General features: G+C 43.3%; 1 protein-coding gene across 2 annotated transcripts in view; it reads right to left on the reverse strand.

Moving 5' to 3' along the window:
- Positions 1-4,776: 4,776 nt before the first annotated feature.
- The window catches only part of ZNF697 (zinc finger protein 697), a 45,343-nt gene continuing 25,955 nt past the window's right edge, over positions 4,777-24,164 (reverse strand). The window contains exons 2-4 of one of the 2 annotated variants that reach the window (XM_036765825.1): positions 20,948-21,042; positions 11,046-11,309; positions 4,777-9,503 (exon numbers count right to left, since the gene is read on the reverse strand). In XM_036765825.1, coding sequence (XP_036621720.1) covers positions 8,095-9,503; positions 11,046-11,274 — 1,638 coding nt within the window. In that variant the 5' untranslated portion in view covers positions 11,275-11,309; positions 20,948-21,042 and the 3' untranslated portion in view covers positions 4,777-8,094. The remainder of the gene's footprint in view (positions 9,504-11,045; positions 11,310-20,947; positions 21,043-24,164) is intronic. The other variant, XM_036765826.1, reaches the window with a different exon arrangement.

Below are 24,164 nucleotides of genomic sequence, written 5' to 3' on the forward strand. Positions count from 1 at the left end.
TGTAACCATGGAACCAAAATTGGCATAGACTCAGCCTGAAAATGTCAGCCTAAAAAAAAATTAGACTGCAGGGAAACGAAAATGCCCCAAACCACAGAAATTTTAGTCTTTCCCTAGGATTCTGACATCCACATGATGTTAACAAATGTTAGCCTTGTCAGGACACTGGTTAGAAACTGCCATTCTTTATGATACCAAAGTAGGTATCCATTGACTGGGGAATAGCTAAACAAATTGTGTTACAAGAATGTAATGGAGGGCTGGAAAGCAGGGACTAGCGTGACCTCCCTGCCGAGTCCCTCCAAAAACCTATAAAAATGGCTCTGAACCAATTCTAGAACGGCAGAACCCACAAAACAGCAGGGGGAAGCCGGGTTCCAGCCCAGGACAGCCTGGATGGTCTTTGCTTGAGGTCTATCCCACACGGAGCTGGGAGCTGGGAGGCAGGAGGGGAGCGGAGCAGAGCCCAGTGTGGCGGCACAGACCAACCAGACCAGGAGCCAGGCAGAATGTGCTCTACCACCCTGAATCAGTGAGCTGTGGCAGTTACCAGACTTCTCAACCCACAAACACCAAAGACAGCGGAGAAGGGCAGTAGAGTGATCTAGGTAAGCTCTTTGGAGAAAAGCTGCGGGAGTGGAAGGAGTTTGCGGTTCAGCTACCAGCCCTGGGGGCAGCGGAGGTGGGGCAGCTACAGCTGTTGTTGCTTCCAGCCCCAGGCCCACCTGGTGGGAGGAATTAAGTGGCGGATCAGAGCATGAGTGCACAGCCTGCTGAAGATCTAAGCTCAGTCTGGGTTGGGGGTTCTTGGGGAAGGAGCATTGCTGGTGTGGCAGAGCTGGCACATCCCCCCCAAACGTGGAACATAGAACTCTTTAGTCTACAAGCAGTCATACCCCACTGAAAAACTCAAGGGCCAAGTTAGTTGGTTGGGAATATGGCCAGGCAGCGAAAGCACACCCAGATTCAGTCTCAGACTTTGGATTCTTTCTTTGGTGACAAAGAAGACCAAAACATACAGCCAGAAGAAGTCAACAAAGTCAAAGAGCCTACACCAAAAGCCTCCAAGAAAAACATGAACTGATCCCAGGCCATGGAAGAGCTCAAAAAGGATTTGGAAAAGCAAGTTAGAGAAGTAGAGGAAAAATTGGGAAGAGAAATGAGAAGGATGCGAGAAAACCATGAAAAACAAGTCAATGACTTGCTAAAGGAGACCCCCAAAAATACTGAAAAATACACTGAAGAAAACAACACCTTAAAGAATAGACTAGCCCAAATGGCAAAAGAGCTCCAAAAAGCCAATGAGGAGAAGAATGCCTTGAAAGGCAGAATTAGCCAAATGGAAAAGGAGGTCCAAAAGACCACTGAAGAAAATACTACTTTAAAAATTAGATTGGAGCAAGTAGAAGCTAGTGACTGTATAAGAAATCAAGATACTATAAAACAGAACCAAAGGAATGAAAAAATGGAAGACAATGTCAAATATCTCATTGGAAAAAACACTCACCTGGAAAATAGATCCAGGAGAGATAATTTAAAAATTATTGGACTACCTGAAAGCCATGATCAAATAAAGAGCCTAGATATCATCTTTCAAGAAATTATCAAGGAGAACTTCCCTGATATTCTAGAGTCACAGGGCAAAATAGAAATTGAAAGAATCCATCGATTGCCTCCTCAAATAGATCCCCAAAAGAAATCTCCTAGGAATATTGTCGCCAAATTCCAGAGTTCCCAGATCAAGGAGAAAATACTACAAGCAGCCAGAAAGAAACAATTTGAGTAGTGTGGAAACACAATCAGAATAACCCCAGATCTGGCAGCTTCTACATTAAGAGATCGAAGGGCTTGGAATACGATATTCCGGAGGTCAATGGAGCTAGGATTAAAATCACCTACCCAGCAAAACTGAGTATCATGCTCCAAGGCAAAATATGGATTTTCAATAAAATAGAGGACTTTCAAGCTTTCTCAGTGAAAAGACCAGAACTGAATAGAAAATTTGACTTTCAAACACAAGAAATCAAGAGAAGCATGAAAAGGTAATCAAGAAAAAGAACAAGAAAAAGAAATTGCAAGGGACTTACTAAAGTTGAACTGTTTTGTTTACATTCCTACATGGAAAGATGACATGTATGATTCATGAGACCTCAGTATTAGGGTAGCTGAAGGGAATATGCATATATATATACGTATATATATAAGTGAATGTGTATGTATGTATATATCTATGTGTATATATATATATATATATATGTATATATATATATATATATACAGAGAGAGAGAGAGAGAGAGAGAGAGAGAGAGAGAGGACACAGGGTGAGTTGAAGAGAAGATATCTAAAAGAAATAAAATCAAATTAAGGGATGAGAGAGGAACATATTGAGAGAGGGAGATAGGGAGAGATAGAATGGGGTGGATTATCTCGCATAAAGGTGGCAAGAGGAAGCAGTTCTGTGGGAGGAGGGGAGAGGGCAGGTGAGGGGAGAATGAGTGAATCTTGCTCTCATCAGATTTGGCCTGAGGAGGGAATACCATACATACCCAATTGGGTATCTTACCCCACAGGAAAGAAGAGGGAAGAAGATAAAAAAAAAGGGGGGTGAGGATGGAGGGGAGGGCAGATGGGGGTGGAGGTAATCAAAAACAAACACTTTCGAAAGGGGACAAGGTCAAGGGAGAAAATTCAATAAAGGGGGATGGGGGTTGGGAAGGAGCAAAATATCGTTAGTCTTTCACAACATGAGTATTGTGGAAGGGTTATACATAATGATACACATGTGGCCTATGTTGAATTGCTTGACTTCTTAGGGAGGGTGGGTGGGAAGGGAGGAGGGGGGAGAATTTGGAACTCAAAGTTTTTAAAAACAGACGTTCAAAAACAAACAAAAAAAAGTTTTTGCATGCAACTAGAAAATAAGATACACAGGCAATGGGGAGTAGAAATTTAGCTTGCTCTACAAGAAAGGAAGGGAAAAGAGGATGGGAGGGGAGTGGGGTGACAGAAGGGAGGGCTACTGGGGAACAGGGCAACCAGAATATACGCCATCCTGGAGTGGGAGGGGGAGGGTAGAAATGGGGAGAAAATTTGTAATTCATACTCTTGTGAAAACCAATGCTGAAAACTAAATATTTAAAAAAAAAATTATCTTTGCATGTAATTGGAAAAATAAAATACTTTAAAAAAAAAGAATGTAACGGAATATTACTGGGCTGTAAGAAATGATACACAGAGAAGCAGAGATTACTTACGCAAAGTTAAGAAGAGCCAGGAAATATATACCCAACGGCTATTCTAATGTAAATGGAAATAACCATTTTAAAAAGGCCAAAAGTGACTGTTTAAAAATTGTAAAGAACAAACAGGGATGCAGAGAAGAGACCTAAAAAGTCATCCCTGCCCTACCTTTCTGTAGAGGCAGGAGGCCCACTAGTGTAGTACATGGTACACATTTTCACATTTCCTTGATATCAGATCATTTTGTTGACTTTTTTCCTTTTTGTCTTTAAAAAAACTGTTATATGGGATGGGGGTGGAAGAGGGAGACAAGGGGAAATGCAGTATTTTTTAAAAAGACGTCAATAAAGTTTTTAAAAAAATTTCAACGTCCAAATCTTTGGACCCCGTTATCCCACTATTGGGCACATACCCCATTGGAGTCAAATAAACAAAAGTCCAATATATACCAAAATATTCATTGTAGCGCTCTTTATCACAGCAAAGAGCTGGCAATGAAGCGGGTGCCATTCAACTAAGGAATGGCTAAAAAAAAACCTATAGCAAATGAATGCAATACAGTTGTACAATACAAAATATCCAGTTAAGAAATGAGACACATGAGATTCATATGAAATGATGCCCAGCAAAGCTGAACTGAAAGAATATACACAATGACCGTAACAACGTAAATAAAAGATTCACTCATAAATTAACATCCTAGAACATGTAAGCAAAACCTCCTATCCCACAAGCAGAGAGGAGGGAGACTGCTAAGACCAGTCTTTATATATTATCAGACTGCAGGGGAAGTGTAGAGTTGTTTTTCTGCCGCAAAGGAGGATTCAACCTGGATCTAGAAATGACTGACATAAAGAGAAAAGGCATCAATAAAACATTTTTTAAAAGGCATCAGCTTCATTGGGATCTCACGTTGAGCAATAAAATGTTTATCAATACAAGGAGATAGTACATATCGCTCTTTCTCATCTTAGCTCCACCACTCCTCACTGACTCTACATCCTCACCTCCAAAACTCTTCATGAGTTTTCATGAGGTTGGTAGGAAAATGTCCCTTCCTAACTTCTCAAACACCTAGCTCATACCATCTGCCATAGAGGGATGACTGGCTCATTTGAGGAAGGCCTAACCTTACACTATTAGCTTGAATAAGAAGTCATTCTCTCTAGATTGAGATTTTTCCAGTACCAGAAAACTATAGCTACAGTTACATTTTTTCTTCTTTTGGTAAGCCTATTTGAAGAGGAGGTTGGAGAGCAGGGATGGTATCTAGCTCCATCTTTGTAGCACCAGGGTACTGTGGAGTGCCTTGCGTAGAGTATGGGCTCAGGAAAATGTGTGTTGAATTTGCTGACCTGAACTCTTCCAGATTTGTGACAAGGGTGAGACACTGAATGGCTCTGTTTTTGGAATCCTTCAAAGCACCAGCCACTTAGTTAGTAACGGTACCCCCCTGGCCATCTTAGAACAGATTCATTTGGATTGATCCGGAATAGGCACTTTAAATGACAAATACTGAAGTTAGAGTCACATGATCAACATCTTACGAATTTAATGACAAATACATTGTACTGGTAGCCAAATACCAGAACATTATCCAGAAAACAATTATTAAATAAAAAACAACCTGAAAACAGTAAGGGAATTCCATGCCCCCCACCCCACCCCATCCGCAACACAAAATCTGTTATCCTGAAATTCTTTAAATTATCATTTTCACAAATTACACTGCATTCAAATGTGCACAAGTTCAAAAATTACAGTTCAGATTGTCTTAAAAAACAAATTCTTAATTTAAATGACACATGCATAGCCTCTGATGAAGCTGGAGAGATCCCACAGAGGGGCTATGCAACAGCTCCGGGCGGGCTTAGAGTACTGGCAGAAATTCTCATCTTGTTTGTTTCCAAATCCATGCACGAGCTTTGAAAAAACTTAATCTCAATTAAAACTACTTGACTAAATTCCTAAAGAATCCAGATTTTAAAAAAATTGACCCTGTGGTGACAAATAGATTGATGGATAATAATTATTTTCATACTGCTTAACACATTCAAGGGTGCCACAGAGAGGGTAAGAACATTCTAAAAGAAAACTAGAGACATAAAACTGAAAACTTTGGGAGAACCGAATACAAGCATACTCTATACACATGAGTTCCTGAAAGGTTCCATCGATCATAAAATAGAATCAATCAGGAGAGAAGCAGTTATTACACCTTTGTCCCTGCCCCCTACCCCAACCCTACCCCACCCCTTTTGGTTAAAATCTTTTGTTTACTTAAAGTAGGGCAAAACAGCATTTGAGTTGTAGCTGGCTCTTTTCTGTGGGAATGAGACAAAGAAGTACAGGTAAATGAGATTCTAAAGCAACCTCCTCCCCAACTTATTTCAATGATAAATTTCCAATCTATTCCCTCTGCCCTGCCACTCCCCACCCCAAAAAAATTCCCAGAGAAAGGAGTTGATCTTTTGACTTTCAGAGAAGTTAATGTTATATAAAGGCAAAAAAGCAAAGAGCTAGTTTGATTTCCCAAACTGGAGAAATGGCCCATGATCAAGAGGGCCTGTTATTAAATAGTAATAAACAATGTAGCCAAGAGGCATCCAGAAGTTTTTTCCCCTTAAAGCTATAAATTTAGACTGTTAAGTCAAGATAATCACTGGACACCTCTTTTGCTTTTATTATCCCCTAGTTTTGTTTTGTTTTTTGAAAAAAAAATCCCTTCTAAAACTACATTCATAATTCAAATGTTCATTTGCATTTGTGAGACCCAAGTGGAACAAAGTCATCAGGGCATGTGCAACAGATCACAATTCTCAACAGAATTCAATTAAAAATGAAATACCTTTTAAGTTGATGTTTTTTTGTTTTGTTTGTAGCAGTGTAGACATGCCTTTTTTTTCCTATAGTTCCCCCAAAGTTCTCCTGGGATAGAACTGCCCATATTAATTCTAAGGAAATCTTCAGATAACCTTTGCCAAGAGCGTAAAGGGTAAAAACAACAATCTTGGCGCTTCCTTCCCTCCAGGTTGGAATTGCCAAACCTAAGAGTCTGTGAGGCAGGTCCATGGAGATACAGGGTACTGGCTCAAAAGCCCCACTTTCTTACTTGTTCCCATTCTAAAGGTTTTTCTGGGGAAGGGGAGGTAGAAGGGTGGACTCTAGCACAGCACCCTTGATCCATAATCCTTTAGTGTTAACACATGGCTAACAGAGGTTAGTCTTACAAAAGAGGGAATACTCTCCCTGTTCCTTTCTAGAGCAGCACTAGATTTTTCCAAACAAGTAGGAATTTAGAAAAAACCCTTGAACTAGGCAACAATTAATTGTCCCAATTAGCACAGAGGCCAGATTAGACCTATTTGATACTCCCATGCCTCTCTCGAGATCAGTTTTTGACTGGGGCCATAATACTGATGGATCTTATAAGCAGTGTGATGAATGGCTATAATAATAAAAATGATAATGCACCTTTCTAAGGATAAAAGTGCTATTTGGTATTCTTATCAGCACCTACAGGATGCAGTCTTTGCTAGTGCTAGGTAAGTTTTTGCATTTATACTTTTCCCAATCACTGCCCACTGTGGGTACCATGAACAAAGTTTTCTTTTAGAGGACACCCTCTATATTTCTTCTGTGAACTAACAAGAGAAAAGCTGGATTGGAGAGAGGCTGAAGATTCAGTGTTTCTCCTTCGCCTTCAAGTGAAGAAAGCAGTAAGTGAGAAGCAAAATGAGAGAGGAACCAAAGGACAATGGACTCAGTGTATTTGCTCCCCTGGGAGCCTCAGAGGGGGCCAGCAAAGTGAGTGGAAAATGGCATCTGGATTTACCTGGGAAACAAGCAGGACACTGTACTGAGAGAAACAACCGCACAGTTCCAGACTAGGGCTGTTTTCCCTTTCATTTAAAGTTACACACGTATGATCTAATATAAATCACGGACCTAGCACTCAAACTCCAGGACAGAAGGGGGAATATTTGGTACATGGGGTAGAGAGAAGGCTTTAATGAGGACCAGGTGAGGATACCAGAAAACTGGAAGCAAAAGCTGGGCTGGCTATGGAAGCTGAATGAAGTGGCTCCTTCTCTGAAGCTACTTCTCTCTTGAAATGTGCTACTTACCACCCCAGATCCCCTGGAAGCCTCAAAATAGCAGCTAAATATGGCCCAGAGAAAAAGGGGACGGGTGGAGAAAATACAATTCTCCCTTCCACATTCCTGATGGGACACCTTGCCTTCCTTGGCTCCTGAAGGGAAAGGGTTTGTAGGTCCTGAGGAGAAAGACCATTAATTAGAGCACCTGTCACAGGAGGCTCCTAAACCAGGAAAGAAACCCTTGCCTCCTATTTCCCTCCCTACAGTTTTATCTCTCTCTCCCTTCTCCTCAGTACTAACCACACACTTCCCTAAGACCCTAATTGCTGTCATCCTATTTCCACTCCTTCCCTCTTAATACTATACTCTCTTCCCTCCCCTCAGCCACCATCCCCTTTCTTGGTGACCCTAAAACGAGCACTTGTAAAGATGGTAAGGACTTAACTGTGTGGCTCACTCCAACTGCTTTTCTCATGAGAAGGAGCAAAGAGACAATTATAAATCTCCTGAAATTGTTTGTAACACTACTAGAAAAAAATCCCTACTCCACCCTTCTTCCTCCAATGTCCCCATTAGACACTTTCTGGGTTCCACCTTACCCCTCAACTTTTCTCCAAAAGCCCACCCAGAGAATATCCAATTCTCAGGGACTCCCCATTTTGGAGAAGAATATGTGCCCTCCTCACATGTTTACTCCCAAACTAATAACTCCACCCCTCCCCAGCCCCCCACCCCCATCACTCCCTGCCAGTCCTAGCAGAGGTGCAGCTTTTGGTGCTGGGCCAAGTGGGTTTTGTAGCGAAAGCCTTTCCCACAGGTGGCGCACTTGTGCGGCTTGTCTCCAGTGTGGATGCGGCGGTGGCGGATGAGGTGGGAGCTTTGGATGAAGCTCTTGCCGCACTCCACGCAGGCATAGGGCTTTTCCCCAGTGTGGGTGCGCTGGTGTTGGGTGAGGGTAGAGAAGTCACTGAAGCGTTTCTCACACTCTGCACAACCAAAGGGCTTCTCCCCAGTGTGCACCCGGAGGTGGTTCACCAGGTGTGAGTTCCTCCCAAAACCCTTGCCACACTCACTGCAGACATAGGGGCGCTCACCTGAGTGAGTGCGCTTGTGGGTGAAGAGGTGGGAGCTGACGCTGAACGTCTCCCCACATTCAGAGCACATGTAGGGTTTCTCTCCTGTATGCACACGCTGGTGCTTCACCAGGTCTGAACGCCAGCTGAAGCGCTTGCCACACTCACCGCATCCATGTGGCTTCTCACCAGTGTGGATACGCTGGTGGTTGGCCAGATGCGAGCGCCGCATGAAACCCTTACCACACTCCCCACAAGCAAACGGTCGCAACACCGCTGCCCCAGCTCCATTAGCTGCAGCGTGGGCCCGCCGATGGCTCAGAAGGTGCGAGCTGAGACTGAAGGCCTCCCCACACTCAGGGCACGAGTAAGGTTTCTCCCCTGTGTGCAAACGCCGGTGTTTGAGCAGGTCTGCACGCCAGCTGAAGCTCTTGCCACAGTCAGAACACAGGTTGGGGCGTTCGCCTGTATGCAGGCGTAGGTGGTTTGTTAGATACGTATTGCGGCTGAATCCTTTACCACATTCTCCACATCGGTATGGCTTCTCTCCTGGGGTCCGGGGCAATACAGAGCCCAAGGTCCCTGTACCTCCCAGCCCCACCATCCCTACTACTCCCCCACATTCTGTAGCAAAGCCATAAGGCTGGACACCAGCCACGGCAGCCGCCTGGGCCAGGCGATGCATGCGCTGGTGCTGAATAAAGGCTGTGCCTGGGCTGAAGCTTTCGCCACAATCTGAACAGATGGTGGGAGCTTCCATGATGCTGGCCATCAAGCTATTGAGCTCCCCAAAGTCTACAGCCATTGGGTGATGGAGATGATGGAAACGGCGCTGAACAGACTTGCCCTCTCGGTGGCACTTCCCTACGGAGAGGCGTCTCCTCCAGGGCAGGGTGGGGGTCTCTTCCTCCTCCTCTAGTCGGCTCTCTCCAGCACTCTCATCCTCCTCCCTGGGACTCTGGGTTATGCTCTCTGACTCAGACAGTCCTGAGAACATCCCCATCTCAACCACCTCAGGATCTTCCACATCATCTTCATTTTCCTCACGGAGGGCTGCCTCTTCTTCCTCACTGAGCAGCCTGTCATCTGCTAGGGGAAAAAAGAATGCAGGTAGGATTTATTTTTCTTTGAGTTTAGGGGAATTTTTTGTAAAACCAAATGAAGCCAAACACTAATCTTCAAAAAAAATGTGTATGATATCCCATCTCAACCCTGTCTCCAGAATGCTATTGTCAACATCAATCTCCCTTGATCCTTTTGAAGAAGGTCTTGGGAGAAGACAAGATTCATGTCATTGGTCAGTGAGACCCAAGGGGAGGTCCTCTACCCCACTCAATCATTGAGGTGAAGTGATGCTGTATAACTCTATGCCCCACCCTCTCTAGAAACCCTGCTTTCTCCATGGGAACTAGAGGAGGCTCAATTTATATTTTCCCTTTTTGGGCTCTTGGAGCAGCTGTAGAGAGGGAGTTCCAGGCAGGGGAAGAAGCTGGCCATTCAAAAAGCCTCTCCACACCTTTCCAAGGTAGTCCCGAAACACTGTGAATCAGAAAATACGACTACCCCCCTCAGCCATAACAGACGAATAAGCAGTAGGAAGTTCCAAGCACTTTGCAAAATACAATTAGTCGTTCTATATAATGTCTCAATGAACCAAGCAAAGAGCCTGGAAATTGAAAAGCCAAAAAATCTAGGCCCAAGTCGTTGGCCATTCACACACTGGGTGACTTTTGGGGAAGTCACTTCATCCTTCCGTGCCTCCAATTCTTCACCCCCAAAGATGGGGGAAGGGGAGAAGTGGAGAGAGAGAAATAAGCTTAATGGTAAGCATGATCAGGGGGCTGACCAACTTTACCCTAGGTCGCTGTCTCCTTCCCACATTTAATCTTGTCATTGCAAAACTGAACATGACTGTGAAGCATATTTTGCAAAATGCTACATCCATGGGGGAAGAACAGAGCTAGAAAGTAAACACAAAGAGCAAAGCTAAAGGCCCAGGTTAGAGGTCCAGGCCAGACTTCATCCAGTTTCTTGCTTCTTATTCTCAAGCAGAAGGTATTACAAGAATTAAGCCCAAGGCTGCTCAGTTAGGAAAAGCTGCATGCCTCTCTGCATTGTAGGGGTTTGGAAGAAGAGGCTGGGGATGTGTTAGAGGAAAGAACATAGTCTTAATATCCCAGCCATGAGATATGTTGGGTAACTTCCATACCCTGGGAATCCAGGAGGTGTAACGAAGCCAGCCAGTGTTCTAAGACACAAACTTATGAAGACTAAGGCAAAGCATACCCCTTCCATCTAGGAAGCAGTCACAGCTTCCTTCCATTTACATCTCTTCCCCCATACCTACCAGCATCACCTCAATCAGGTCTGGATTGAGGGTAAGGATCCACTCTCGGCCCGACACTGGAAAGGGCTAGGAAACGGCAGAATCCAGGTGTTACGGAAGGAGATGCCAAGCTGGGTCTCCACAGCATGTTGGTGGTACTGTAGCCCATATTGCCTCAGTCTCCCCCAGAGGCCTCATTCAACACCTAATGCAACTGCTGGTTACAATACTAGAGGAGTTAGAACTGAACGTACTTAGGGCAGCTTCAACGGAAATTCCAGTTTTACATATAATGCACTCCTCACCTGTGTAGATGTCTGTCACCATCTCCCTCTCCTCTGAGTCCTCCTCTCTGTATTTCTCGTCCAGCAGGTCCGAGCCCACCTCCCTCTCCTCCGAGTCGTCCTCTCTCTCATCCATGTACTGCAGGTCTGAACCCATCCCCCTCTCCTCCGAGTCCTCGATATCTGAGCCCATCCCCCTGTCCCCTGAGTCCTGGAGTTCAGACACACCCAGTTCTTCCTCTTGTTCCATCCGGGAAAACCAGGCCAGGAATTGATCAGAGATTCCTGCTCACAGACGAAAATACACACAAACACACAAAAATAAAAAGTTAAATGATTTTGTGGGTGATTTCATTAATTCAACAATTCAACAAACATTTATTAAGACTCTACTAGGGACAAGGTACTGTGCTAGGGATACAAAGATAGAACACAGGTCCTGCTCTCAAGGAACATACTAATTAATGATGATGAGAAGAGATCAAATATGCAAATAGCTATGATACAAGGGAGGGTGAGAAAAGATGAGAGGAGAGATGTGGGGAAAGTTTTCTAGGAATGTGCACGTTCTAGGCAAAAGGAAGATAAGGAAGGGAGAGTATAGGAGAACATTTCATGGAAGAGGTGGCATCTGAGTGTGTCCTGAGAAGATAAAAATAGGGGCCAGAGGGGAAAGGCCATTCTAGACATGGGGAAAAGTGAGCAACGTCAAAGGGAAGGCACAGGTGAGATGGAGATAGAGATACAGAGGCCAGAATGTACGGTATGTAATGAAGAATAGTCTGAGATCATACTGGAGACATAAGTTGGAGACAGATCATGGTGGGCCTTGGAATCTAGTCGGGAGTTTGCACTTTATTCAGTGGGCAACAAAAAGTCTAGAAGGTTTTTGTGTAGTGGAATGACACAGCCCTAGTGACATTCTGGAAGAACATTTGGGCAGTGTTTGAGCAAAGGATGGATTGGAGAAGGAATATACTGGAGGCGAGAAGACTAATTGGTCTAGTTAAGAGTCTATTATAACATTTTAGGTGAAAAAAGACGAGGGCCTAGGCAAGTATGGTTGTAGTGGGAATGGAATGCCACAGAGGATTCAAAACATAATAATAGGGCTTTGAAACTGGGAAGAGGAAAGGGACATTGAAGAGAGAGGAGGAATTAATAATCAAAGATGACTCCAGGTTTATAAGCTTGGGATACTGGGGGATGGTGGCAAATGGAGAAGATACGGAGATGAAATACAGTCTTGAGGAGAAAATGATAAACTCAGTTTTGGATACAATGGGTTTGTGGTACATCAAGGTGGAACTATCTAGCAGTAAGTTGGAAATACGGGAGCGGTGCCTGGGGAAAAGTTATGGATGCAGAGATAATGACTGCACCCTTGGGAGCAGATAAGATTACCTAAAGAGACAACATAAAGAGAGAAAAGAAGAGTGTCTAGGGCAAAATCTTTGGTGAGCACCTGTGTCAGAGAGGTAGAAGAACTGTAAAAATGCAGTGTGACAGAAGCTCTGTGTGGAGTGGATAAGGAAGATGAGGTCAGTAAAAAAAGACCACTGGATTAGTTTACTGGGAGAAAACTTCCGGTACTGGTGGGGTGGAAAGCCAGACATCAAGGACCTTAAGGAAACAGGGGCAATAAGATGTAGAGTATAGGTTCCCAAAGTGGGCATTACCATCCCCCAGGGGGAACTGGAATGATGGGAGTGGTGGAGATGGGTGGTAGTAGTCTTGGGTGCAATTGGGAGGTGTTGAATAAAAATAAGGAGGGTGGTGGAAGCATAAGGAAGAGATTAGAAAATTCTGAAAAACTGTACATGTTTCATCTACTGTGGACAGTGTTACAGTCTTCATGATTAAATTATTTTCCAAATAAACACACAAAATGCAAGTTATAACCAATCAGTGGTCAAGTCCGCTGACAGGTCTTAACAAGCAACTGTCAGCAGCTAAGCCTATGGTGCATTGTCAGGAAGTCCAGCATGTGTCAGCAGGAATGTGTGCATGTAATGACTTTACAATACAAAACTATAGTAGATACTATATAGTAATATTGCATCATCAAAATTTCAATGTAGGAAAAAAACTCCACAAATTTACAATAAATTATAAAATTTAAGATGCATTGTTTTTTAAAAAAATTATATTTTTTTGAAATGATGCAAATTTTAAAAAAATTAAAGAGTTAAAGAAAGTAGATTTCCAGGGGTGTGCTAAGTAATTTTTTTTTTTTGAAAAGGGCACAGTAGGCCAAATAAGTTTCAGAACCTCTGGTTCAGAGTATTACTATTTGAAGTCTAGCAGTAAAGGAGAGGAGAAGGAGACAAGACGATAATTTGAGAGCAAAAAACAGTCAAGGAAAATGTTTTCGTCAAGGGTAAATAATTCTATGGTATAACGGTAAGGTCTAATTAAAAGAAGGAAGTGCAAAAGAGGAGGAGGCTGTGATTAATGAAGCAAGGAAAATTTGGTAGTGGAGGGGACTGAGTGTAAAATAAAAACAGAATAATAATAGCAGCTGGCATTTATACAGATTGGCACAACAGTTTACATCTCACTGGACTTTAAAGCATTAGCCCCACCCAGTCACTTCTTAGAGACATTATCCAAGCAAGAGTAAATGCAAGTCAGTGGCAGACCTAGAAATCACAAGATTCTTGGGCCAGGACACTTATCATCTGCTACTATTTCTTCCTTCACTTATCTCACAAAATGAGGCAGCCCTTCTCCTTCCCAAGGTAAAGCCAAGCACAAATGATTCCATTCTGTCCCATCTTCTCTAGCAGATGGCCCCCTTCATCATCTCTACCTCCACTTATCTTCAATCTCTTCCTGCTATATGGCTGCTTCCCTGATGCCTACAAACATGCCTATGTCTACTCCATTCTCAAAATACCTTCACTTGACTGATCCTTCTCTGCCACCTCTTGATTTTTATCTTTTCTCATCTTTGACACTACATTCCTTCAAAAATCTATATGCCTGTACTTCCTTTCCACACTCTTAATGCCTTACGATCTGGCTTCCAAAGTCAAAAATGCTCTCTCCAAAAGTTACCAATGATCTCTTGATTGCCAAATCTAATGGTTTTTTTTCCCCCTCTCAATCTTCATCCTTTCTCACCCTCTTCTCCTTGATACCCCATCTTCTCTCTAGGTTTTCATGACACCACTCTCCTGATTCTCTTCCTCCATATAAGAGAGCTCTGTTCTCTCTCCTTTGCTGGACTTTTACCGATGTCATGCCTGCCAAAGGTAGGTGTTGCACAGGGCTCTGTGGCAGGGCCTCCTCATTCTCCCTTTATACTAATCCACTTGGTGACATCAGCTCCATGCTAATTCTGAGAATCTACTTAACCAGCCCTAACCTCTCTGCTGACCTTAGTCTCTTATCTCCAGCTACCTACTGGATATCTCCAGCTACCAACTGGTTATCTCCAACTACCTACTGCTTATCTCCAGCTACTACTGGATATCTCCAATGACCTATTAGATATCTCCAACTAGGTGTCCAGTAGACATCTTAAGTTCAACAAGTCAAAAACTGGATTCATTAGCTTTCCCTTAAAATGCTTCCCTCTTCCTAATGTCACTTTTATTGTTGAGCCTACCACTGTCCTGTCAGTCACCCAGGCTTGAAACCTAGATGTCAGCTCGGACCCCTCACTCTCTCACATACCCCCACCCCCACTCCATATTCAATCTGTTGCCAAGGTCTTTTGATTTTTACCTTTATAATATCTTTCATATGTGCCCCCTTCTATCCTCTTGACAGCTAGGGGCAGCTAGGTGATGCAGTGGATGGAATGCCAGGACTACTCTTCATGAGTTCAAATCTGGCCTCAATTTACTAGCTGTGTGACCCTGGGCGAGTCACTTCACCCTGCTTGCCTCAGTTTCCTCATCTGTTAAAGGAGCTGGAGAAGGAAAATGGCAAACCACTTCAGTATCCTTGCCAAGAAAACCCTAATGGGGTCACAAAGAGTAGGACATGACTAAAATACAACCGAACAATAAAAACAACAAAAATCCTCTAACACTTCATCACCCTGGTACAGGTCCCTGACACCTCATATCGACTACTACAATAACTTACTGGTTGGTCTGCCTGTCCCTTCCTACTCCTGTCCACTCAACTGTCGGAAGTGCCTCTTTCCAAAGATTCTAAGGGTTTGATCATGTCATGCCCCACCCCCCTAAACTGCAGTGGCTCCTGATTACCTTCAGAATCAAATATAAAACCCTCTATTTGGCCTTTAAAGCCCTTCCAACCTGCCCCTTCCCCCAGCTTTCCAATCTTACACCTCACATTCCATATACTCTGTACAGCAGTGTCAAACTCAACTAGAAATAGATCCCTATGTTGGAATACTAACTCAGAAAACCACAGATTAACATTATGTTGTATTGTGTTTTTACCCATTTTGTCCAACATTTCAGTTTACAGTTTAATTACAGTTTAATCTAGCTTGGGCTGCACTTGGGTGTTCTGCTGGCCACCTGCAAGTGAGCCTGACGTCCCCGCTCTGTGAATTACTGCCCTTCACATACTCTATGTGACATTGATGCTCTTCAAACAAGCCAAGCCATGCCACCTTCCAACTCTGGGCATGTTCCCTGGTTGTCCTCCATGCCTGGAGCTCTATCCCTCCCCCTCTCTGCCTCCTGGCTTCCTTCAAGTCCCAGCTAAAATCCCAACTTCTACAGGGAGCCTTTCCCGACCCCTCGGAATTCTAGGACTCTCCCTCTATTGATTATTTCCAATTTATTCTGTCTATAGTTCGTCTGTATGTAGTTAGATGCATGTTTTTTCCACCACTCAGACTATGAGCAGGGCCTGTCTTTTGCCTTTCTTTGCATCCCCAACCCTTAGCACAGTGCCTAGAATACAGCAATTGCTTAATATAAGCATTTATTAGGCATCAACTTATATATTATTTTTGTGGTTGTTTCACTTGTGTCTGACTCTTTGTGGTCCCATTTGGGGTTTTCTTGACAAAGATCTTGCAGTGGTTTATCATTTCCTACTCAGGCTCATTTTACAGATGAGGAAACTGAGGTAAACAGGGTTAAGTGACTTGCCCATGGTCACACAACTAGTAAGCGTCTGAGAGGCCAGATTTGTGCTCAAGTCTTCCTGCCTCCAGGCCTGGCATCTATAGCATCTTGAAACTGTAACATATTTGACAGGAATACTCAGTATGCCCCTATGTGCCTTCACGTTCCCACAGTCAGTCAAACATTTGTACCTACTGTGCGCCAGGCACTGTACTAAGTGCTATCATTCCTTATTCAGGTCTTCTACTCTCTGGATCAGGCTTGGTCCCATTTACCTTGCATTCCCAACAAAGAAAAATGCCTCATAGAATGAATGACTAGCACATGAACTGTGTCAAACAAATACATTACAATAACATCACAGATCCCTGGTCTGCCATTTTAAAGATATAGGCTTGGTACCAACAGAGACAAAAATAATCTATTTCCGCCACCTGTTACTCCATGCATACAGCAGACCAGGTTCTGGGCCAAGGTTATCCTGGTTAAAGGCCTGAAGAAACACCAAGGGTTTTCCTCCCCTAGAATAAGTCATCAGGCAAGGTTAACCTTCCCCAGAGACAAGCACGCTTTGAACTTGACTAGGCTGCTCCCGAGGCCTAAGCAAGTTGCTGTGGTCAAGTCTTATCATTTCTACCTACAAAACATCCCTCCTTCCAGGTACCCTTTGGATCTCTCACACAGCTACCACCTTGGTGTAGGCCCTAATCACCTCACTCTTAGATTAATACAAGAGCCATTTCGTTGGACTCACAGCCTCAAGTCTTTCTCGACTCCAGTCCACCCTCCACTCAGTTGCCAAGGCAGTTTTCCTAAAGAGCAGACCCTCTTCCCACCCCCTCACCCTTAATCAACTTCAATTTCTCCCTCCATTAGATCAAATATAAAACCCTCCTTATGGCTTTTAAAGGCCTTCACCACCTTTCCAGTCTTGTGCCTTCTTCCCTTCCACACAGACCATGATCTAGCCACCCAGACCCAACTGGCTGTGTCCCTACACAGACCACTCCTCTGGATGCTTGCCCTATTCACCCCTACCCCACTAGTTTCCTTCAAGACTCAGCTCCAAGTCAACCTTCCATCTGCAGTGATGCTTTTCCAGGTCCCTCCACTGCTAGATGATGCCCTCCCATGTAGACTGTACACTCCCACACACATCTTGTGCATCCAAGGTTGCTTTCACGTTGCCTCCCCCATCTGAATGTGAGCTTCTTGGGGGCAGAGACTGTTTCTATATTCCTGTCATTAAGCACAATTGCTAGTACATATTAAACCCTTAATAAATGCTATTTGACCAGCAACCTCCTAGATGAAAGGAAGTTAACAGTAATTAATCATTCTTCCTGCAGCTAACTGTGATTCACAAATTACAAACACATTTGTATTTACAAAGAGATTAAACAGATACAGAGACAAAGCTACATCTACCATCTTGATGCAGATTAAACAGTGGGACTATAAAAAAAAACTGGCAAGATGACACCATGTCCAGGAATTGGTGGGATAGTCAAAGAGTTCCAGTCCCTGGGTGTGTCTGTAAGAAAGCAAGGGGCATTTATCGAACAGGAAAGCAGAAGGAAGTTCGAGTCGGTGGCCAGGTGCCTGTGCCGTCAGAGTGGGAGCTGCGAACTAGGGAGTGAATATGGATGAAGGAAAGTAGGTCTCTGGGTGCCAACGCCTCCCACCCCCACTTCTCACTGTAGCAGGAGAGTGAGGATGGAGGATGGGTACCGAACAACTGTGAACTAATTCTGTGTTTAGAATGACTGAGTGCAGGGAGTGCAGTGTATTCTAGAGCCAGGAAGAAGCCTCTTGTCTGTGTAGCTGGGCAGAGCTGCCAGGTAGCCTTGGAGTCCTAGTGTCCATCTCTATGGACAGAGTCCAGCATTTTAGTGGCCATAAGGAGAACCCCCTTTACAGAGACTGCATATTTAAATGGCACAGATCTGAGATCCCAGTAAGGAAAGGAGTGGAGGAAGACAAGCCCAAGCTTTGGTGTGAATGAACTTACCTGAAGCTGGAAGCTTCCCTAAGCATCCCAAAAGGTACCCCTCTGTTTTACCCTTCTAGTGAAAAGGCAGCAGTCCAATCCCTTCCAGCTGACAAGTACTTCCTTATAATTAAGCTAAAACTGCGCCTTGTTTCTATAACCCATGGATGTCAATACTTTTTGCTCAGGAGCCAAGCAGGCTATAAAACAGATCTTGCTTCCAACCACGCTGACCAAACCAATTATTCTCTGACCCAGGTGCCTGGAAAGTATTTTACCTAAACCTGTAGGCTCCTCCATATCTGAAGTGAACAGCTTAGGAATCTGACCCAGCTACCCCCTACTGATTCTGGGCTTAGTCATTACGGAACCTGGCAATATGGATGCCCTGTCCACTGGTTCTTCCCCTATTTATGCTGGGTTAACTCTCAGCTCCTAGTCTCCTGAGAAAAAATCTTTTTCCCTCCCATGTCCTCCCCACACACATTCTTCCCTAGCCCTGTCAGTACCACCCCTAGTCAATTACACAACAATTGTATGTCATTGTAAATCTTCCTCTGTCCCTCCTTTATACATACTCTCTCTTTGATATCTCACCAGCTGTCATGGATTCAATTATTATCTATGTACAAATGACTATCAAATGTATATATCCTGTTCTAATCTCTCTCAACTCCAGTCCTATGTCATTTTCCCACTGACTTCTCCAATTGGATGTCTTGTTGATATGATCAAACTCAGCATGTCCCAAAAGAATTTTATTTCCCCTAAAACTCATTACCCTCCTCCAAACCTACCTATTCTTCAATTCAGTAAACATTTATTAAGTGCCTACTATGTGCCAAGCACTGGAGGAAACCACCACTCTTCTAGTGTTTCAGATATGTCATCTATGAGTTTTCACTATCCCTCACATAAATCATCTGCCAAGGTTTGCTGGGTCAGCCTTTATGGTATCTCACCCACTTTCTTCTCTAACAGAACTACAACCTTAATTTTCAGATTCTATTCACCTTTCACCTTGGACTATTTTAACAGTCAACTAAAAGCTCTGCCCAATTGTGGTTTCACAACACTCCAATCCACCCTCTTTATGGCTGCCAAGTTAAAATTCCTGGGAACATGTCTGACCACAACCTGGAATATGTCACTCACCCTGCTCAAAAATTGTCAGTGGCTCTTCCCTGCTTCAAAAAAAAATTACAAACTCCTGAGCTATGGCCTTGAGCCCTCTACTTCTTGTTCCCATCTACCTTTAGGCCATATTTCAAATAACTACACACAAAGTTCAAGCCAAACTGGTCTGAAGCTCAGATGAAGAGCTGGAACATGGCATCCTGCCACTCCCACCTATCTGGGCCTTGGGACATGCTAGCCAGCCCCCAGGACTGGGACACATTCCTCCTCATTTCTGCCTTGCTTGCTTGAAGGCACTACCTCCTAAGTGAAGCCTCTCCTATTCCCTGAAGCTATGGTGCTCTCCCCTTCTGGAAATTATTTTGAATTTACTCATCTCTGTACATGTTGTAACCAACCTAGTATGATAGAATCCCACTCCATGAAGGCAGAATCTGTTTCCTTTTTATAGGCCAGAGCTTTAGAAGGCACTCACTAAGTGTTTAGTGAACTGACTTCCACATGAGAGCCTTTCAAAGAGTTAAATACAGCAATCATGTTAACTACAAGTCATCCTCTCTAGGAATTTCAAGAATTCTTCATGTGCCCTCTTATTGTCCCTGGCTGATCACCTCTGGACATGCTCTGGTTGTCAATATCCCTTTTCAAAAGTATTCGAAAGGGAACACAATACTCTTAAGTGGGATCTGACCTTCACAGGGCCCATACTCTGGCCAAGATATTCCCGTGGGTCTTGCTTTAATCCACGAATAAAATCAAGGACTTAAGATTCAATTATCCTCAAGGTCCCTTTCTAGCCCTATAATTTAATACTGATCCTTATTAAATTTCCTCTGCATATTATCGTAGACTGTTTTCTGAACCTTAGCTATCTAACCCAATGCATGAGCCATCATTCTTAGATTCATGCCATGTAAGAATTTGATTTATAAATCTTTTTATCCTTTATATGACCTTTAAAAGCACAATGTAGATAAGTGTTGAACAGGAACAGAAGACAGCCATCCAGAGTCCAACAGAAAACCACTCAAGATGTTATTCCAGGCTGGCATTACTGATCCACCGGTCCCTGATTGGTTACCAACTCAATTAAGTCTGCCATTACCCAGGCCTCTTCTCTCCACCCATTTCACAACAGTATCGTGGGACTTTGTTAGGATATCTCTTGAAGATATACTAGGTCAGGGGTGTTCCCTTCAATGAGCTTAATAAATCCTATAAATTAGGGAAATAAAGCTATTCTAATCTTTGATGAACTCCGTGCTGGACCAACACCAACACTTTTTAAAGTGCTCATAGACCAGTTTTCATAAGTCATTTAATAACATTATCAGAAACTCAGTTCCCTTGTGCTATTAAGGCTTATAGTTTGAAGGACTCATAAAGTTTCTCAGGATTAATAAATTTTAGAGTTAAAAGGCACCTTGGAGATAACATAGTCCAACTCCCTCCTTCCTTCTTTCCTTCCTTCCCCCCTTCCTTCCTTCCTTCCTTCCCCCCTTCCTTCCTTCCTTCCTTCCCTGCCCCCTCCCTTAATAGAAGAGGAAGACACCAAGGCCCATAGAGAGGAAGTGAATTCTTGAAGATTACACCTGTGGTAGGGTCCATGTTCTTTGCATTACACTACAACTTCATCTCCATTAGAAGAAAGCTACGTTAGGGCCCACATGAATTTTGCATGTTTTCACTGTGAGCCACCAACGACCTAGAATCAATTTTATCCAGCATATGCTTACCTGTGTCCTCCACTCTTAGATGCAATGAGTGATTCCTTTGGCTTGCTAACACCTGCAAGTCTGCTTCCTGGGAGATGGGAATCTTTTCTCAGAAGCTGCATTAAAGAGAAAATTAAAAAAAAAGGAGAAAATAAGCTCTCTCAAAAATCATTTGGCTAAGGCAGAAGGCAGGCAAAGACAGTAAATAAGATTTAGTCTAATGGCAAGTTAACAAGAACTAGAAAGACTCCTTGCTCTCCGTAGGTTGAGCACCCACCCTCACCAACAAAAATGGTGGTTAGGGGAACGGCAGAATAGAACGTACAATGAGGAATGGAGAGCCATGGACTCCTACAATCCACGGGCCACCCTCCGGGAGGTCAGTGTTACAGACTTGGCTGAATCGCTGTTGTTGTTGTAGACAGAAGCAGGTGGGCCCAGAAGGGAGATGGGAGCAGCTGGTCCTTTTTGGATGGCAATGCTGATCTGTGGTCATCGGCCAGTTATTTAACTTCTCTGGGTCTCACTAAGATTATTCATTTATTTAGAGTGGCTGAGAGTATGCCAGCAATAATAGACTCTTATCAGCCCGCGGCGTGGGGAGGAAGACTCCAATAAGGTAAAGAGAGATCAGAACAAAAGATGGGCAGCTTGGTGACTCTCAAGGGACAAAGCCAGGAGACACAGCTGCTCACATTTAAACTTGGAAAGTAGTTTATTATTTGAGTTGTTCATGTCCATCCTTGACGAGAGAAGAAAATGATGACTTTGGCAGCTATTCTGCCAATCCATATAGCAGCTAGTAATGGGTAAAGGCAAATCACAAAGGCGAGGATCAATACCGTGGTCATAATGGTTCATCAGCAGCCAATCAGGCAGCAGCTTTGTGGGAAGATATGTGATCAGGAAGAGTCAATTATGTGGCCAGCTGAGTACACCAAAGAGCACAGGTCATATATGTGATAGTATAGGTCAAAACCTGGATTTCTGCCCAGAAATTTGGGAGTTTACATAGATGGCACTATTAAAAGTGGACTGGAAGTGGGACCTTCAAATAAGATGGACAATATAGCTTCAGATAACAATAAGAAGGGAAGCTCAATTTGAGTTAAAACTATAAAAGACCTAGACCCCAATGAAAGCAACCACTGACCCATGGAAGGTGAATTAGTCTTATCAGAGTACAACATTTGCTCTAAATCGGGCTGGATATATGCTGATAAAATTCCACAAACAAGACTCAGTCACTGCTCTTAAGCAACCTTGCATCTCACAATTAAAATGCAAAGCAAAATTGGAAAGTGCAAAAAAAAAAAAAATACAGCCAAGATGCTGGGAGGAAGCTGAGGAAGGAAGGATCACTTCAAGGTGAGGCAAAGAGCAGAGAGTTAGTAAGGGAGATTTCAAGAAGGAAATGGTACTCAAGTCGGGGGAGGAGCTACAGCAGATAAATGGAGGTCAAAGCCCATGGCAGCAGGCAGGGGGGTCCACTGAATCTGAAAAGGCAAAAGGGAATTCTGAAGCAATCTAGTCCAACTGTGCCAAAATAAGAATTCCCTTTTTAATAGATTTACCATGAGGCTGGACTGACTCTTCTGGACTTCTCTATCATGGCTCAGAAATCTCTTTATCCAGGAAGATCATTTCAGCCCTGTAATTGGCACCTCAAGAATTTCTGCATGCCCCTGGGACCTCTCCCTCTGACTGGACAGCTCCTAGAAGACTCTCTATTCAAGGAGGGGTGACCAGGTCAGGCATCTCTTCACTTCCATAAGGCTGCATTCCTCTCTAATTCTTCATCAGCCTCTTCCCTTCCCCTTCCTGCTCCCTTTACACCCACCATTTTAAATCTAGCGCTTAAATGATCTAAGACAATTCCAAAAGACTCACGATGGAAGATGCTACCCACATCCAGAGAAAGAACTTTGGAGTCTGAATGCAAATTGAAGCATACTACTGTCTTCGTTGTTTTTTTCCCTTTTGTTCTAATTTTTCTTTCACAACATGACTAATGTAGAAATATGTTTAATATGGTTGTACGTACATGTATAGCCTATATCAGATTGCATGTTGTCTTGGAGAGGGGGAAAAATTTGGAACTCAAAATCTTATAAAAGTGAATGTTGAAAACTAAAAATAATATTTTAAAAATCTGGTGTTCAAAACCTTGGGCAAGTCACTCTCTAAGCCTCTTTCTTCCTATTTAAAATGAAGAGTTAAGATGTCTCTGAGGTCACTCTAGAGCCACAAGGCTATAATCACAATCTTATCCATGCCAGATTATAGGATTTATCTCCTTTGCTACACACCGAGAATCGATGAATACGAGTGGTATGAATAAAGAAGGTCCTTAGAAAAAATAACTTTGGGGGCAGCTAGGTGGTGCAGTGGATACAGTATCAGTCCTAGGTTCAGGAGGACCCGAGTTCAAATCTGGCTTCAGACACTTTATGCTTAGTAGCTGTGTGACCCTGGGACAAAAACCAGAACTGTCTCAAAAAAAAAAAAAGGATCTGAATATTGTGATTTATGATAATGGCTAATTTTAAAGGAGAAGGTGCTGCAGAAACAGAGATCAGGAGTAACCTCGGGAAAGTAAGAATTCTGACTTTTTTTTACCCCAATATGAGTACCAACTAACAAATCTCATCAACTTTTTTTCTTTAATTAAATTGTCTATTGTATAAGTATTGTCTGCTGAGACACTTAGCGGTAGACAAAGCTCTGGATCCAGAGTCAGGAGTACTAGAGTTCAAATACAGCCTCAGACACTTACGAGCTATGTGACCCTGGGTAAGTCACTTAACTTCTGCCTCAGTTTCCTCATCTGTAAAATCGGGGGTAATAATAGCACCCCTTCTGCAGGGTTGTTGTGATGATTAAATGAGATTAAATGTGTAAAGTGTTTGCTGTAGCCAGCATACAATGGGTGCCATATGAATGCTTATTCCATTCCCCCATAAGGGGCAGGAACAAACCACTACCAATTCCATTTTAGAAAAGGAAGAAATCAGGGCAGGGAGGATGATTTAAATTTCTGAGAGTCACATAATAGATAGATTGTAAAGGAGCCAGAAACAATACCCAAGCCTTCCACCAGCTAACTCTGCTTAAGCCATCCATCCATCATCAGAGCATGAGACAGATTCTATAAACTACATGCTTCTTTTGGGGAGGCCAGAAATTTGACTCACTCTTTTCGCTGGACAGGAAGCCCAAACCAAAGGGTTAACACTCA

The sequence above is a fragment of the Trichosurus vulpecula genome, chromosome 7, assembly GCF_011100635.1.
Source record: "Trichosurus vulpecula isolate mTriVul1 chromosome 7, mTriVul1.pri, whole genome shotgun sequence".
NCBI classification, from domain to species: Eukaryota; Metazoa; Chordata; class Mammalia; order Diprotodontia; family Phalangeridae; genus Trichosurus; species Trichosurus vulpecula.